This window comes from Microcebus murinus, chromosome 6 (assembly GCF_040939455.1).
Source record: "Microcebus murinus isolate Inina chromosome 6, M.murinus_Inina_mat1.0, whole genome shotgun sequence".
NCBI classification, from domain to species: Eukaryota; Metazoa; Chordata; class Mammalia; order Primates; family Cheirogaleidae; genus Microcebus; species Microcebus murinus.
Window position 1 is genome coordinate 4,217,339 of NC_134109.1, and position 16,130 is coordinate 4,233,468.

General features: G+C 49.3%; 2 protein-coding genes across 16 annotated transcripts in view; one reads left to right on the top strand and one right to left on the bottom strand.

Annotated features, from left to right (window-relative positions):
* HSP90AA1 (heat shock protein 90 alpha family class A member 1) overlaps positions 1-16,130 on the top strand; it is a 216,904-nt gene that overhangs the window by 92,482 nt on the left and 108,292 nt on the right. The gene's annotated exons all lie outside the window — the stretch shown is intronic.
* The window catches only part of WDR20 (WD repeat domain 20), a 79,861-nt gene that overhangs the window by 2,460 nt on the left and 61,271 nt on the right, over positions 1-16,130 (bottom strand). For 6 of the 15 annotated variants that reach the window (XM_012746301.3, XM_012746300.2, XM_012746299.3 and 3 more), the window contains one exon: positions 10,969-12,228. The exons of 3 other annotated variants lie outside the window; for them this stretch is intronic. In XM_012746301.3, coding sequence (XP_012601755.1) covers positions 10,969-12,228 — 1,260 coding nt within the window. Of the gene's footprint in view, positions 1-4,104; positions 12,229-14,505; positions 14,634-16,130 lie in introns of those variants that run through there. 6 more of the 15 variants (XM_012746303.2, XM_012746305.3, XM_076003703.1 and 3 more) reach the window with 5 other exon arrangements.

The following is a 16,130-nucleotide window of genomic DNA, read 5'->3' on the forward strand; positions in this document are numbered from 1 at the left end:
GAGAGTCCCTCCTTATCCCAACAAGAGAAAAGTACTCGATTCTCCTTGCAGAGCAAGACAGCGCCGGCCCCTCACCCGGCAGCCACTCCTCCAGGCCTCTTTCCTAACCCGCAGGCTCTGCGTCCCTCTTCCAGCTCTTCACGGGGAGGGGACCGCAGTCACGCACATGCCGAAGAGACAGGCCTGCCCGATACAGAAGGTGGTGTCCCTACCAGGCTCAGCCAACAGAAGGGTAACACAAGCCACGGGTGACATTTACAACTTCTCAGTAGCACATGTCACAATTTAAAAACAGGTGAAATTAATCTTATTTAACCAAATATATTCCATATTGTCATTTCAACATGTAATCCATATAATCATTAATGACTTTTTTTCACATGAAGCCTTTACAGTGTGCTGTGCAGCTGGCACGTATAGCACATTTCCATTTGGACAGGCCTAGTTTTGGGATTCAGTGGCCACAGGTGGCTTGTGACTGCCACTTGTGACTGCCAAAGTCTGGCTGTCCCCCTCGGGCCCTCCTTTGCCTTAGACTTTCTCCCATTCGGGGAGCATGTGACGGCTCTGTGGTCCCGAGGGCAGGCGGGGCGCTGAGACATAGGGTGCTTGGGCACCAGGTTTCCCGGGGCCTCAGATTGGTGGGGACACATGCTTCTGCAGTCTGGACCATCTCCCCACCCCCAAAAAGCCACCCACTCTTTGGGCTGCAGGAAGACCACCACTCTCCTATTGGCACAAAATAAGTGCACACTCATTCTCCAGTTTCTGTTGGCTAAAGCCCTAATCCTGGTTGTGGTGGCAGCTGGGAGCCAACTGGAACTACGCCACCCCCTAGGCCCAGGTCCCAGAGAGATCTTGCAGACCCATCCTCCTCTCACCTCCTGTAGTCTACACTCACACAACACGGAATCGGGGGTTTCAGTTAGCAGGGGTTGCTTCTGATGACAGCCCTGGTTAACAATTACTTTAGAATGGATTGCTGTGTGGCAAGTATGCCCTGTGATCAAAATCCAAGGGTGCCCTGCTTCGGGCACTGGGCTGGGCAGCTCCTGGCCGTGGTGGACAAACCTGAGAGGCCGGCGGGGCGCCCAGTGGGGACTCGCTGCAGCCTCCGCCAGGGCAGAGCAGATCACCTAGAAGTTACAGGAAGGTGACACAAAGACCACGTGGGCTTGGCCTCCAGTGCTCTGGCACTGAGCCTAGCATGTCCCGAGCACAGGGTCCCCAAGACACAAGCTGGTGTCAGTGCCAGGCATGCTTTTGCAGGTTTGGCACGTTCCTAGGAGGGTGAGGCCAGCACAGGCCAGAAGCTGCTGCAGGCCGGAGGAGGAGAGGGTGCTAACACTCCCTGGAAAGGCAGGAAAGAGGCCGGGCCCAAGGGTTGCGTGCGCTTGGCACCCGCCCAGCGCCCAGCGTGCAGGCGAGGGCCATGAGGCCTTATGGGGCAGTGGAACATTGATTTGACACCTGTTCACTGCTTGGCGCTTTGATCACTTAGCCATGATGAACAGGGAAGGTGTTGGGGAAAAACTGCCAGTCAAAAGAAAATTAATTTTAAAAGTCACATTATTTCTCTAAGCCTGTGATTTAGTCTAAAGATGATCAAGTGGTAAAAGAGGAAGACAAGAAATAAACACTGAGACCTCCCCTAACGACGCTGGACGCTCTCAAGGGAAGCCTGGGCTGCACAGCTTAACTGCACAGCAGTTTGGGGCACATTTTCAAGAGTGGAGAATCTACCCCCCAAACTGGCATCCATGCCAATCACAGCAATCCCACTGCCCTAATCTGCCTGCTCTTTAGGGAGGGAGTGCTACTTTATTGCATCCTTCTGATTAGTTTTCATAGGGAAAAATGAGAAAAGAATGGCCCGGTCGAGGGAGAATATCTGATGGGATGAACTTGCTCACGTGCCCCGTCATCCTCAGCAACTTGTGCTAACTGTGGTCTCTGCACCAGAAACAGGATAGTTGGCAATTAAGAGCTTTACAAATATCAATTAGGCAAAAGATTTCCCCAGAAGAGAATCTGCACAATGTCTGATTAGCCCCCATGGCGGGGAGCCTATTAAAGGAATGTGACAACTCTCGAATCTAGTAGTTAACAAGCTGTTCTGTGCTCAGCAGAGGTGTCGTTTCATTCCTGCTAGAGATTTCATCTCAAAACTAAGGGATAAAAGATATTCCAGCTTTAAGTTTGGGTTTGATCATAATTTATAATACTAAACTAACAGAATTAAGCCTTGTTTCACCAGAATATACAGGGAGAATATTTAGTTTAAATACAATTTACGACAAAGGAACATGTCCATGTTCCTGCCCTGACGGAAGCTGCTGAGACGGGGGACGCTGACGGCAAGACGGACGGCGGGGCGCAGGAGCCCGAGCACGTCCTGAAGTCCCGTCGGCCACACTGGCCGCCTGCCTCTGGGTTCCAGGAGGGTTTCACCATCTGACCCCGGCAGGCCTATGAATGTCAGAGAGGACAGAACCTCAAGGGGACAGTCATGGGCTGAGGTGTGAAGGTTTGGTCTGAATGCCAATTCCTCACCTCCTCCACCTGGACTGTTCAAAGCCTTCTCTGGTCATAATGACGCCCTTCCCAACCCAAACAGTAACATGCAAACCACCCCTGGGGCTGGTCTTACTGCAGGCAGACAGACTAAAGCATCTGTCCTGAGGTCGTGTAGAAAGTGTCATGAGAGTCTGGTTCAGTGCTGGTGGGGCTGGGGCACTGCATTCGCCTCCATCTGCCCCGAGAGGGAGCAGGCCGGGCTCGGAGTCCCGGCCCCTCCCGCAAGCTCTCTAGGTCTAGGCTCTGTGCCATGGGTTCCCCACAAGCTCTCATGCGGGGGCTATTAGCGGAACATCATTTGTAAAGTGAGGCCTTTTTAGAGATGGTACAGAAATGATGAGCAGTATCACCAGGCTAACCCCCAAGAACGCTTCTAGCTCTGAACACACGCTCCCCAACTGCCCACCCACAAGACTCCCGCTCCTCTCACCCAGAAACCAGGCACGAAGGAACTAAAGGTGACCTGGAGGAAGCAGCCACCGTTCCATTCTAAGGCACGTGAGGTCAAAGTCTCCAGATTAAATGAGCCAGGCTTAGGAAGTAGGTGGCACATGGCTCGAGAGGACAGGCCCCCTGGCCCAGCCCACGGATGTCTGGACCCATCCCTGCCCCAGACCCGCTGTTCACTGTGGCTCGTGCGGGGCAGCTGGCTGTGGACCTTTGTCAGCCTTCGTTTGACCACTGACAGACCACACTGAAGGTGGCACATTTCCCCAGAGGCCACTTAACCTGGTCCCTAATGAGAAAAGCCACCCAGGGCAAAGGATCATGCTGTTTTCACACAACTGGGAAAAAGACTAAGGAAATTCAGGGCACAGCAGTGAAGGCTCCTCTGAGATCATGCCCGGAAAGAAAAGCACCTGCCATCACCTGGAGGCCGCTCACTCCGCCTGGCTCTGCTGTCCTCTGCCCGGTGCGGGGCAGGAGGCAGGCCCTGCTCATGTCCTCCTACAGCCCTTCCAGCCGGAGGCACTTGAGTTGCTCACGTTGGCCCTCACCTGAAATGGGGAAGCTGGTTTGGAAGCCATGGACACTAGAAGGGGCAGGGAGAACCGAGTGCCTCTAGGTGTTAGATGTCCGTCCCTCTCCAGAGACCCACAGATTCAGAATCCACTATTTATTTTGACCAGGGAGCCACGTATGGAGGCATAGCCATATTTGTTTCAAGATACTAACTAGTTTTTTATTGTTGTTTTTTTTTTTTTTTTTTTGAGACAGAGTCTCACTTTGTTGTCCAGGCTAGAGTGAGTGCCGTGGCGTCAGCCTAGCTCACAGCAACCTCAAACTCCTGGGCTTGAGTGATCCTTCTGCCTCAGCCCCCCGAGTAGCTGGGACTACAGGCATGCGCCACCATGCCCGGCTAATTTTTTATATATATATCAGTTGGCCAATTAATTTCTTTCTATTTATAGTAGAGACGGGGTCTCGCTCTTGCTCAGGCTGGTTTTGAACTCCTGACCTCGAGCAATCCGCCCGCCTCGGCCTCCCAAGAGCTAGGATTACAGGCGTGAGCCACAGCGCCCGGCCTATTGTTGTTTTTTAAAGAGACAGGGTTGCTCTGTCACCCAGGCTGGAGTGTGGTGGCATGATCATAGCTCATTGTAACCTTGAACTCCTGGGCTCAAGCGATCCCACCTTGGCCTCCCAAGTAGCTTGGACTACAGGCGTCTGTTACCACACCAGCCTTTTTTAAATTATTATTTTTTGGTAGAGATGGGGTCTCACTGTGTTGTTCAGGCTGGTCTCAAACTCTTGGGCTCAAATGATCCTCCCACCTTGGCCTCCCAAGGTGCTGGGATTACAGGCATGAGCCAGGGCGCCCAGCCAGTTATTTTTTTTTTTTTTTGAGACAGAGTCTCGCTTGTTGCCCAGTCTAGAGTGAGTGCCGTGGCGTCAGCCTAGCTCACAGCAACCTCAAACTCCTGGGCTCAAGCAATCCTGCTGCCTCAGCCTCCCGAGTAGCTGGGACTACAGGCATGCACCACCATGCCCGGCTAATTTTTATATATATATATTAGTTGGCCAATTAATTTCTTTCTATTTATAGTAGAGACGGGGTCTTGCTCTTGCTCAGGCTGGTTTCGAACTCCTGACCTTGAGCAATCCGCCCGCCTCAGCCTCCCAAAGTGCTAGGATTACAGGCGTGAGCCACCGCGCCCGGCTCCAGCCAGTTATTTTTAAGAGATCAAAATGTTATGGTGTTCTTAAAACAAACAAAAAAACCCCTTGCTGTCAACCCAGTAGTCTTTAGGGCTCAAAATCTATTTGGTGCTAAGGAAAAAAACCCTTGCACTGCTCTTGTGACAGCAGGTCTGAGGAAGTCACTTTGAGAGCAGCAGATCTGAGAATCTCTTCTGCTTTGGGCAGCCTGAAGTCAAGACAAAAATGCAGACACTTCAGCACTGGCGGCTCTGCCCACCCGACACTCCAGAGGACAGCACACAGTAGGGAAGCTTCTGGAGTCCACCCCCTGGAAAACACTGGGAGGCAGAGCACAGGGCTCGGCAGGCTGCCCAACTGGAGGGGACACAGCCAGAGTGGGACCTGGATGTCTCATGAAACAGCAGGGAAGTGACAGTTAAGTGGGAGCACCCTGATAAAGGGCTCTGTCTCGGGGCACCTCACCCTTACCTCCCACCAGCTCGGGCAGGGACCTGCGGACCTGGGCCTGTAATTCTTGCCTTGAAGCATTGGAGGATGCAGGTGAGGGTGCCGCTCAGATCAGCTACACGTGTCGAGCGTGAAGGACGGTTCAGAGCAGAATGATGTAAATCTCGGGTTCTTCCCACCCCAGAGGGAACGTCTCCCGCCGCCCTGCGTATGAAGGTCTCCGCACTGGAGCCTGCAGACCTGGGATCTAAGGCAGGACAACCTCAACACAAGGCCTCCAGCAAACTGTTCAAGATCAAGAGTAGGAAAACAACAAATCTACCCAGGAAAAGAGCTCCTATAGAAAGAAGCCTGCCAGCTGCCTTCTCCACTCTCCTAGCTGCTGGCCGAGTGGCTGGGGACTGCCGGATGCCCCACATCCTAGACAGAGTCTGTACTAACCAAAGCCAGCTCGCAGCCCAGGACAACTTCAGAATGTCAGCAGAAGCCTTTACACAGCTAGTCTGCAAAGTCAATCGAGTCCTCCCCCCCAGACTGGATTCAGCATAGATGAGGATCACATAAAACAGCAGCTCTGATGCTCAGAACAAACATTTCATTTAGTTACCTTCTAATTATGAGAAACTCAGAATCAGTAATAAGAGGTAGCAATTCCTGTAGCTACTTGTTCTATAAACATTAACAAGCATTTAAAAGCTTTTCTTTTTTGGTTCACTGAAATTTTTTAAAGCTTAGATGTGAAAACAACTATTGAAAATTATCTACATTTACAATTCATTCACACGTTTATTTAATGTCAATATACAGAGGACAACCCCAAAGTACTTCAGATTATCAAGTATGTTGTAAGTCTCTTTAGTTGTGACAGTGACAAGGGAACAGCTAAAAAACAAAGCAGTGACACAGAAACATGATTTTCTTAAAATCATAAAGTAACAATACTGATATTAAAGCTTCATTAATTATTGCAACATTTAATTTACCAATATTCATGTTAGGAAGGCTCTTTATCAAATTTATTCAAGTTGTCAAGAAACTGGATGAAAATGTAAAAAATGAAATACATGTGAATTTTACTTTTGATTTTCACTGAAGGTAAATACCCATACAATTTTATACAGTGTCACCTAACGTAACAATCTTTAATAAACATGGGTATACAGAAATCATGAAAATGCAGGAAATGTTTCCTTTACACTTTTAACTGGGACAGCAATTTAACTATGACACAAGTTCATGTAACAGATACAGCAATGAATAAAAACCAACATCAGTGGGACAGTTTCCCTCTACTGGAGGGGCCCGTTCTTATAGTTTTTAACTTGGGATCTGAGTTTCAAAGGTAACAGTTTTTAATACCAGTGCTTTTAAATGGTGAGCCACAGACTTGACTTTGGCCATATCAATGTTTCCTCTCTTTGGGACATCACTGGAGCCAGCATGCTGAGTGCCTTGTCAACCTAAACCAACATGCGACAGTCCCAGCCAATCAGCCCCAGGGCACGCTCTGGAGAAAGGAAGGCCCTCACCCTGTTCCCAGGACAAGAGGCCTATCAACCTTCCCTTTTGTAACCCAGACCAGGCCAGGGGCGACGTCTCCAGGTCACTTATTTGAGCGAGACCTCCACGATGGACACACCCACCTCAATGGTGTGATCAGAAATTCAGAGGCTAGCTGCTCCCCTCGTCACCGGCGCTGGAGGCAGTGCAAGGGGCTCTGACCCCTCAGCCAAGCGCTCACCCGCAGACGCTGCGCTCCGTGAGTCTTTCACCGGAAAATGCACAGGTGAACTCTGCTTCTAGTTCTTCCTCGGACAGCCAGATGCGCCATCTGGTCTTCCCAAGGATTCCTCCTCCAGCCTCCCTGACCCTTTGGCTTTTTCTTCCTCACACTCTGAGCTTGCTCAATAAAAAATAAAACATCTCCCTCTCAGCCAAGAAGTGACAAGGACCTTGTTCTCAGGTGCAGACATGTGATAAGGCAGCTTCACCAACTTCACACAAATCTAATACTTAAAAATTTTTCATATTTAAGATGCACTACAGGAAGTGGGGGAATTGGGGAGAAGTGGCTGCCTGGCTCTCTGCCACCTAGGACTGGGCATGAAGCTAAATGGGGAGGATATGAACCCCCACCTGGGGTGCATGCCCATAACAACTGGTCAGGTTTTTAGGGACCATAGCACTTTGTTTCTCAGAATTTTTGAATGTCTTTGAGACAACAGTCATTGTTATAGCTTTTTTCTGTTCTTCTCCTCCATATTTCCATCTTAAAGCATTTATCCTTAGTCTCAAGCTCAGGGCTCACAGGAGGACACTTCTAAACTGCTAGGAGGTTCCATCAGCACGAAAGAGAAATTAAGATTTTTTACCACTATTAAGTAAATTTAGAGCCCAAAGTTACTAGCTATTTTTAAAGTGTCTGCCTACTCCCTCTTACACATTTGCTTTTAGAAGAAGGCAAGGTTTTCCAAAGTCTCCCTTCTCCAGCCTCTTGGGGGGGCTCTTAATCCCCCTGCCCCTCAACAAGAAGAAAGCCTCAGACAAGGGCGGGGGCTACTGGGGGTGTGTAGAAGCTGCCTCATCAAAGTCACGGCACAGACCTGGCTTCTGGAATTACTGGAAGGTTCAGAAGAGGCAAGTCAGAGCAGGGCACATAGACAGGCTCCCCACCGCCCGGCCTGGCCCCTCTGAGGGCTTCTGACGCCGCACAGGGGCCGAGTTCACCCTCTTGCCAGGGGAGGGCAAGATCCCAGGCCTTCGTCTCTGTGCCCAGGGAACGCCTGGACGGCAGCCTCGTCTTGCCAACTGCTGTGTTTTATTCTAGAGGTTAGGCTAGAAAAGATAATCTTGCTCACGATAACATTTAAAGCTGAAAAACTTTGAAAAATTTCTATGAGGAACCCCAAAGTTTGGTGAGAAAACTACAAAAATGCTCCCCGAATGTCTCAGTGGCTACCGTGGAAGCAACGTGGCACTGCACCGTGCACATCTGAGGTCAGGAGCCCCGAGGCTGCCCTCCTCGGCCCCTGCCCGGGTCTGCAGGAGCCACTGCTCAGAAGCACTTCGGAGGAGGAGCCCCGCCTGCCCCCTCCCGTGCCCGCTTCTCCTCGAGCTGCCAGGCACCTTTAGCTCTGGTCTTGGAGAACACCTTGCATTCTGTCCTCCTGCCTGCACAAGTGCTCTGCCGGCTGTCAAAGAAAGGGGGCAGGTGTCAGAGGGGCAGAGTGGATGTGGAGCAGCACACGTGGGGCTGGCCTGGGCAGGGCTGGGCCGGGTACCAGGCAGCCGAAGGCAGCCCCTCCCAGGGCTCACACCCTGGCCCTGAACCCACAAGGGGAACCTTGGGGAGAAGGCCCCAGACAGGGTACCAGACAGACATTAAGGACATTACACTCCTCAGCAGAAATTAGAAGAAGGTTGTGACCAAGCCCCAAATCCCAAACTGAGGCATTATCATGGTATTTAAAACTGGAGGTAAAAGTGGAGAAAGACACACGCAGGCTTCTATTAGCACATTTCGGAGTTGTTTTTAAAGGAAACAATAATCTCCTCCTCTTGCCTGTCCCACCCCATCCCATCAACAAACCGACTCTTAAGTCACCCTGTTAGTGCACCTCTGCCGTCCCTCCTCCCACCCAGCCGGCGCTGCTGACAGCCTCATTAAAGGCGGGGTGGGGCTGGGGGTCAGAGCGCGCCCAGTCGGCCGTGGTTACATGAGCATACGCACCACGGCGCCCTGCCAGTGGAGAGTACCTTCCAAGCTGAAAGGTCACCATAAGTTTCACCATCAATGCTACTTACCTGTCATCACTTACTCTCCATTTAGGCCAAATACTAAGACCTGAATTTTGAAACTGCATACTCAATGCCTCAGAAGCATTTGAAACTGAATTTCTAAAACTATGCAGGTGCATAAAATTGCACATGGAGTGTTCATTACTAATCTCTCCACCTGACAGCCTAATTTAGCTTTCAAAGTTGAAACCGTCCACAAGGATGGCTGTCTTTGCTACCTAGATAGTTAACCTTTAGGAACAAAGAACCGTATTTTAAAGGTAAACAGGACATTAACATTTCCCTTGAAGCGCGGCTCAGGGATGTGGACTGTAGACTGGGGTGAGATGCACCTGGGAGGCTGCCATGACCCCTTTTCACAGAAACCACTGCATCAAGGAGCATGATGGGCACAGGGGGGCAGATCTAGCCACATGTTCAGAAGCAGCGAGCAGGCCTGGGGACTGGCCTGGCTTCCTGGGGGTAGGGGAGGCATTACGAGCACAGGGAGCTCTGGTCCATCTGCCAGTCTTTCCACTGCAGTGGAATGAAAGTCACCACCCGGTTTTCACCTTGCTGAATCACATTCACTACTCACACCAGTATAAATTATCATTATCTCTGTATTTAATTGCAAAGGTGTGCAAAACAAAAACAAACCTAAATGCCCCAAATAAGTTAACAAGATAATTACCAACTTAACATAAAATATATAGCTCAAAGAACACTCTCATCCATTGTGAAAGCTAGAATTTGAAATGAAACTCCCTACGCAGCTGTAGGGACCACAGAGTTAGAACCACGTCCTGCAGTTCCCCGTGGAAGCAGCACAGCCTCCTGGCCGCAGAGGAGTCCACACAGCACCACTCCTGCGCGGCCACAGGCCACCAGGGCCCCCGGGGGAGACGCTGGGGTGGGACTGAGGATGAAGCCTGAGCACAAGGCCAGCATCAGCGTCCCAAGAGTAATCTTGGAAACACCACTGCCATCCAAGAACAAGAAAAGGGGAACCTGCACTTGTACCCCCTTCTAGGGGGCACTCTGAAGCCTGGGGGACTCTAACAGTCTAAAGACAACAAAGTCTGCCCGAGGTCTGAAGTCACATGCCTTTCTGACTCCAACCCCCCCACCCCCAAAACCAAAAAAAACTACTTTTCCCTTGTTGGGAGAACACATAAGCAAAGCGCGTCTGACATAAAATATCTTGGCTTATGTGGCAAGAGGCACTTCTGACAACTGCTGTTGGCGTCCTTAGCCTGCAGTTCACGCGAACTGTCTAGGCTCTGAGTAAGGTGGATGTTTTAGTGCACAGAATCTCAATCAAAGTGCTACAAACTGCTTCTTTGAAAAAAGATGTTTATTAAACAACTTTAATTGTCATAAAATGACTAAAATGGGTTTTAAAAATTAAGGCTCTTCTCTTTCTGTGGATTGCCAGAACAATGTAAAAATAATATCAATCAACTCTGCTAAACGCTTTGTTCCTAAAGTTAAATTTCATAGATTCCTAAACATTTTATGATTAAGGTAAAAAATTGGACTATAAATGACAATTAATGGCCATCTGTACTGAACACACACTCTGATCAGGTGTACAATATTCTAATTGAGTAGTTAAGCAAAAATATTCCAGTTAAAGCATAAATTTTAATTTCAGCATTTTAAAGTCATTGTTTTCCCACACTGTCATGATTTTCCTAAAATTGAAGTAGTCTAATACAGGAACGCTAACCTTGGGACTCTATATACTCCCGGGAGATATGACTGACTTGGCTGGCAATTAGTTTGATTATATTTTTTTAAATGCTCTAAGGTAAATTATCAAATGATTCAGAATTACATGGCATGCAGTATCCAAAATTATGGCTCTGATGCATTTAGATTTACATTAAGTATAAGAAGTGTCATTCACATTCATTGTACACCCCACCCCTCCCACAAGAAAAAAAAATCACTACCTATTCAAGTTCTAGATCTGGTGCAGCATTAAGGATTAAAACTTACCACTTTACCAGGCCTTCCCCATGTGCAAATAAATCCCTCCTGACAAGCAGTGACTATACAGTCTTCAAGAAAAATTAATACAGTCAGTCTTTCATGTGCTATCTTTTTACAGATCAGCGGCTCTAACAAGGGAACGTCTTCCATTCGAGGACACAGGGGTGTTCCCAAAGTTTTAGCTGGGTCCGTTTTGGTTTTAGTAACTAGATTCAGTTTGTCACTGCTCTTGCTAGAAATGTGTCCCATGCTATGGTTTCGCTTGTGATCTTTCTCGTGGTGCCTCTCCTTCCGGTCATGTAGTGAAAGTGTTGCAAATTTGCTGACCCCAGAAGCAATGGCCCCATCCATGACACTGCTTTTGCTGCCAGCATTTGAGACTGCTGAATGTGGAAGGCTGTTGGACCGTGGCAGAGGAGGGGGTACAGAGTTGCCGGGCGTTGTGACACTGTTCCCATTGCTTCCAGCAGGAGGACTCGTGGCATTCATGACATTTGTGTGTGTCCTTGCTCGGGAGAGGGGTTGGTGAGGGAAAAGGATGTCTTCTGTGAGGTCCCATAAACAGAGCTGTGTATCCTGGCCCACTGAACCAAACCGATATGTAACGCTCACAGGGCGGCTGTCTGTAGAGTTCCGTTTGGATAGCCTGGACTGCGTACTGTTTGCTCGATCTCTGCCAAAATGAAGAAGGTCTTGGAAGTCCTCGTCACTGCCACTAAACTCCATAGGGTCGCTTTCTTCTACACTAGTGGTATATGGATCAAATGCCACAACACTGACCCAGGACTTGTGCCCATGGCCTCTGGCTATGACTCGGCAGTCTACAAAGGACCAGACTGTCACCAAGTCGTCCTCGCCACCTGTCACGATGTACTTGCCATCTGGGCTCCAGCACACACACAGCAAGCCCCCAAAGTAGCTTTTCATCGTACCGTGCAGCTCCACCGAGTCAAAGTTGAACACCCGCAGAAACCCGTCCTGGCTCACGCACGCTAAGAACTTGCCATCTGGGGAGAAAGCAAACTCGTTGAGGGCCCCCTCGCCCACCGTCCACTTAAGGAGAGGGTTCCTCGTGGATTTGCTCTTGCAAGTGTGCACGGCAAAGCTCTCTCCCTGCTTCAGAAGCTGGTAGTGGGGGGCTGTGGTGCCACAAGTGTGCTCCACATTATACAAGTACATGCTCCCACTCGAATGGGCTACTAGGAAAAGGCTTTCCGAACCGGGAACCCATTTGACACAGGTTACTCGTGACTTGTCTATTAGTCTCTGTGAAGACAAAGGAGAACAAGTTATCACAATGGAGAAGTTTTACAGGTCTACTTTTCCAGCAAGAAAACTTGTCTGTGTCTCGGTGAGAAGGGAAGAGTCCATCCAGGCACTCCGCACGGTATCCTGGGGTCAGCCAAGCCAGCGAAGCGCACCTTGGCCCCTTGTAGAATTACTTTCTAAAATTGCACTTGGGTGTTAGGCCACTGGCTTTCACTGAGGGAGTCAGTCATTCAACAATGATTGGTTGAGGGCCTACTATGTGCCAGACACTGTACCAGGCGCTTGGGTGAGAGAGACAGCCTGTAGACACTCTTTCTTACGGGAGGAGCATCTGACTCTGCGATTCACTGCATCTATGTGCGGCATCCTCGCTATGAGGACCCGCAGTCCTCACAGCCAGGAAAGCTATGCCTCACCCTCACGGTTTCTCTGCATTTATTGTCACTGTAAAGTCACGTGCTGACTACATCTGCCCTCTGCTTTGGCTGCTCGCAGGTGGGGAGTCCAATCTGCAGCCGACTGCGAGCAGCACACGGGACTCCAGAGCACACTCCTGGGCTCTAGCTCAGCCCTGGTTCACTGGGGCCTTCTTGCGTGTACACACTGTCCTGTGTCTCTCTATGAGCACTTCCTCATGCAAGTCCTCTTTGGAATGAGGTGGTGTTTTAAGAAATAAATTGATGATTAATTCAGGAGTATGTACTTAATCACTATCACTCTACCTCAAGCTAATTCTGGTCCCTTGACCCAATTGTTTCTTTTAACAGGCATATATCACTAGTCTTGCCTTTAAAACCAAACAAAAAGCACAACCAACAAAGGCACAAAACAAGTACCCTTCCTTGCTCGCAAACCCTGCCCTGAGGATCACCAGCACAACAGCCTCCACCACGGTGATCCCTCCCTAGGCTGTCGGAGCTCAAAATCACATCACCAGAAAGCGTCTAGAAGTTCCCAAGACTTCCAAGTTCTGCCCAGAAACTCCCACTGCCAAACCCTCTACGCTGTACCATCAGCCTAGTACCAGTGTCCCCATGAGAGCCCGGCTGCCCCAGGCTGGGTTAAGCGCTACCGCTTCACCAAACAGGTGGGGATTCCCTGGCTTGAGTCTCAGAGGAGCACAGGGAACACGATGCAGACCCTGCCAGGAAACACGCTGCCTTCTGCCTGGCTGGCTTTGTGGCCATGCGTCTGATATGCGTGCTGCATTTTTATAGAAAACCACAGGAATAAAATAACTTGATTTTTAAAAGGGCTGGGAAAGAACTGATTAATGAGCCATGCAAGCTCACTGCATGAAAATTAGACTTTAGAAAGTGGGTCACTAACAAATGACCCCAGGCAGGGAAGAATGGGGGCAAGAACCCTGCATGGCACACAGGCCCAGGGTTTGGGGACTCTCGGTTGGGCTAAGGTTACACAGCAGCAGGTGTCACTGCTTGTTGCCATAGAATGGCATGGCTGGCCCTCTAAATTAATAGGTACGTGGCAAGCCAGCCTTGGGAACACAGCCAACATTTCCTCCCCTGCCTGTTTTCCTTCCTGCCTAATGACCAGCCTATAAAAACACCTGACCTATGTTAATGCCAATAACCTAAAAACCTAGCACCACTCTGGCAGTATCTCCATTAGATCGTCACAATTTCTTCAGCAAGAGGTTAAAAAGATATTTTTTAAAAAAGAGGTTAGAGATATATGGCCAGACTGGGCTTTTTACTGGGGCAGGGTGGGGCAGGGCTTGTGTTGATGGTGAGTTAAGAGGCCCCCACTCCCTTATCAGAGCTCGGCCAGGCTTGCTGTTTACAACTCTGCTGTGCCCACAGGACCCAGTCTGCCCCAGCACTCCTGGTCCCACAAATGTGACTGTGCCTCATGGCCCAGGGTTTAAGGGTATCCAGGTCTCACCCCCCATCAGTGGCCTTGTCAGGTAGGCCTATACAAGCTAACTCAAGGCTAGGGAGCCAGACTGCCCATTTTTTCCAAGATAACTTCACTTTTACTCTATCATGTTTGAAGAAATTTAAGGACATAAGAACGTTTAATGGTAAGGTTCAGAGTATATTTTATTTGGGGGCCTTAAAAAAAGACAACAAAAAAATTCCATTAGAACTTGAAAACGGGCTGGGCGTGGTGGCTTATGCCTGTAATCCTGGCACTCTCGGAGACTGAGGCAGGAAGATCACTTGAGGTCAGGAGTTTAGACAAGTCTGAGCAAGAGAGACACCCCATCTCTACTAAAAATATAAAAATTTAGCCTGGTGTGGTGGCACGCACCTGTAGTCCCAGCTACTCAGGATGCTAAGGCAGGAGGAATGCTTGAGCCCAGGAGTTTGAGGTTGCTGTGAGCTAGGCTGACGCCACGGCACTCTAGCTTGGGCAACAGAGCAAGACTCTGTCTCAAAAAAAAAAAAAAAAAGAAGGAGAAGAAAAAGAACTTGAAAACTGTAATACTATCAAGTAAAAATAGTCTTGCTTTGCAACGGTGAGGCACGAAAAATAGTTACAGCACCATTATTATATGATAAAATAAATACTACTGTGATGACAAAATATACTTAAAAACTTTATTCCCATATTAAAAACTTGCATTGAGACTACCTTAAGCAGACATGTGGATGTAATTTACAGACAAAAACCTGCGCCCATCTACTGCGACCCTCCCGGGGCACTTAATCAGATATTACTGTCACACTTTGGCACTGGAGGATTGGTCACACCAGATCAAAAAAGAAAAAAGGACCTTGGATCCAGCTCTAATGTGGTAAGGGTTTCTCACCTGCTCTCCGTCAGTTTTCCCTACCAGATCGTGTGCTCAAAGGTAGGGAAAACGTGTGCTTCAGCTAGGGTGCCCTGGCTCTCAGCCACGACAAGGGCACATGGCAGGCAGACTCGACATCTGCAAGCCACATGGACAACAGCAGTGCCGCTCCTGCTTCCAACTGGAGCGTCTACTGCAGGTGCCAGGCAGTGGTAAGAGGCTTTACCACCGTGCTCTCTAATCCTCAGAATAGCCCTGCAAGGCATACACAGTGGAAAGCCTCACTCACACGCTTCTCCTCCATCCCAATCCTGTCCTGAGTCGCCAGGAGCTTGTTTACCTCGCCACAGTGTCTTTGCGCATGTGGAAGCAAAATATGAATGCAAATTTGCACACCTTTCTTTTTCTCCTATCAAAGGAAGCATACTGCACACCATCTCACCTCTTTCCTCATTCCATACTGTATCCTGTACATCCGTCAGCATAAGCATTTATAATTTGTACAGATATTGCCAGATTGCATCCCATGAGGAAGGCAATTTGGCAGTATCTATAAAAATTCCCTATAGGAAGGCGGGCACTTATTGCCATATTACCTGTGAGGAAAACAGGCTCAGAGAGATCAAGAAACTTGCCTAAAGTCCCATTCGTTCATTCAGTATTGAGTGCACACCATATGCCAGGCACTGACACTCCTTCTACATGGAGTTTACGTGCCAGTGAGATGACAAGGTAAGGGAACTCCCACTATCAGATGACAGTAAGTGCTGTGGAGAAGAAACAAACAGGGAGAAAAGACAAACTGCTGGGGGAGAGGAGCTTGCAGTGATTTCAATTTCAACCAGAATAGCGGGACAAGGCCTTCCTCTGGTGGTGGGGACAGCTGCACAGAGAATGGAAGGACATCGGGGGAGGCATGCCACACAGAGGGAACTACTGCAAGGGCCCTGAGGAGGGAGTGAAGGAAGTGCATCAAAGACATCCTGGAGCCAGTGCCAACGGGACAGACGGGACAAGGTGCAAGGCCAAGACAGGCCCATAAGACCCAAGAGTGAGTGTGCTGTCTTCCACCCCACTGACAAATGACAACTAGCTCTGAAGACCAGCCTGCCAGGGCCATTCACAGGGTTCTCAGGAACAA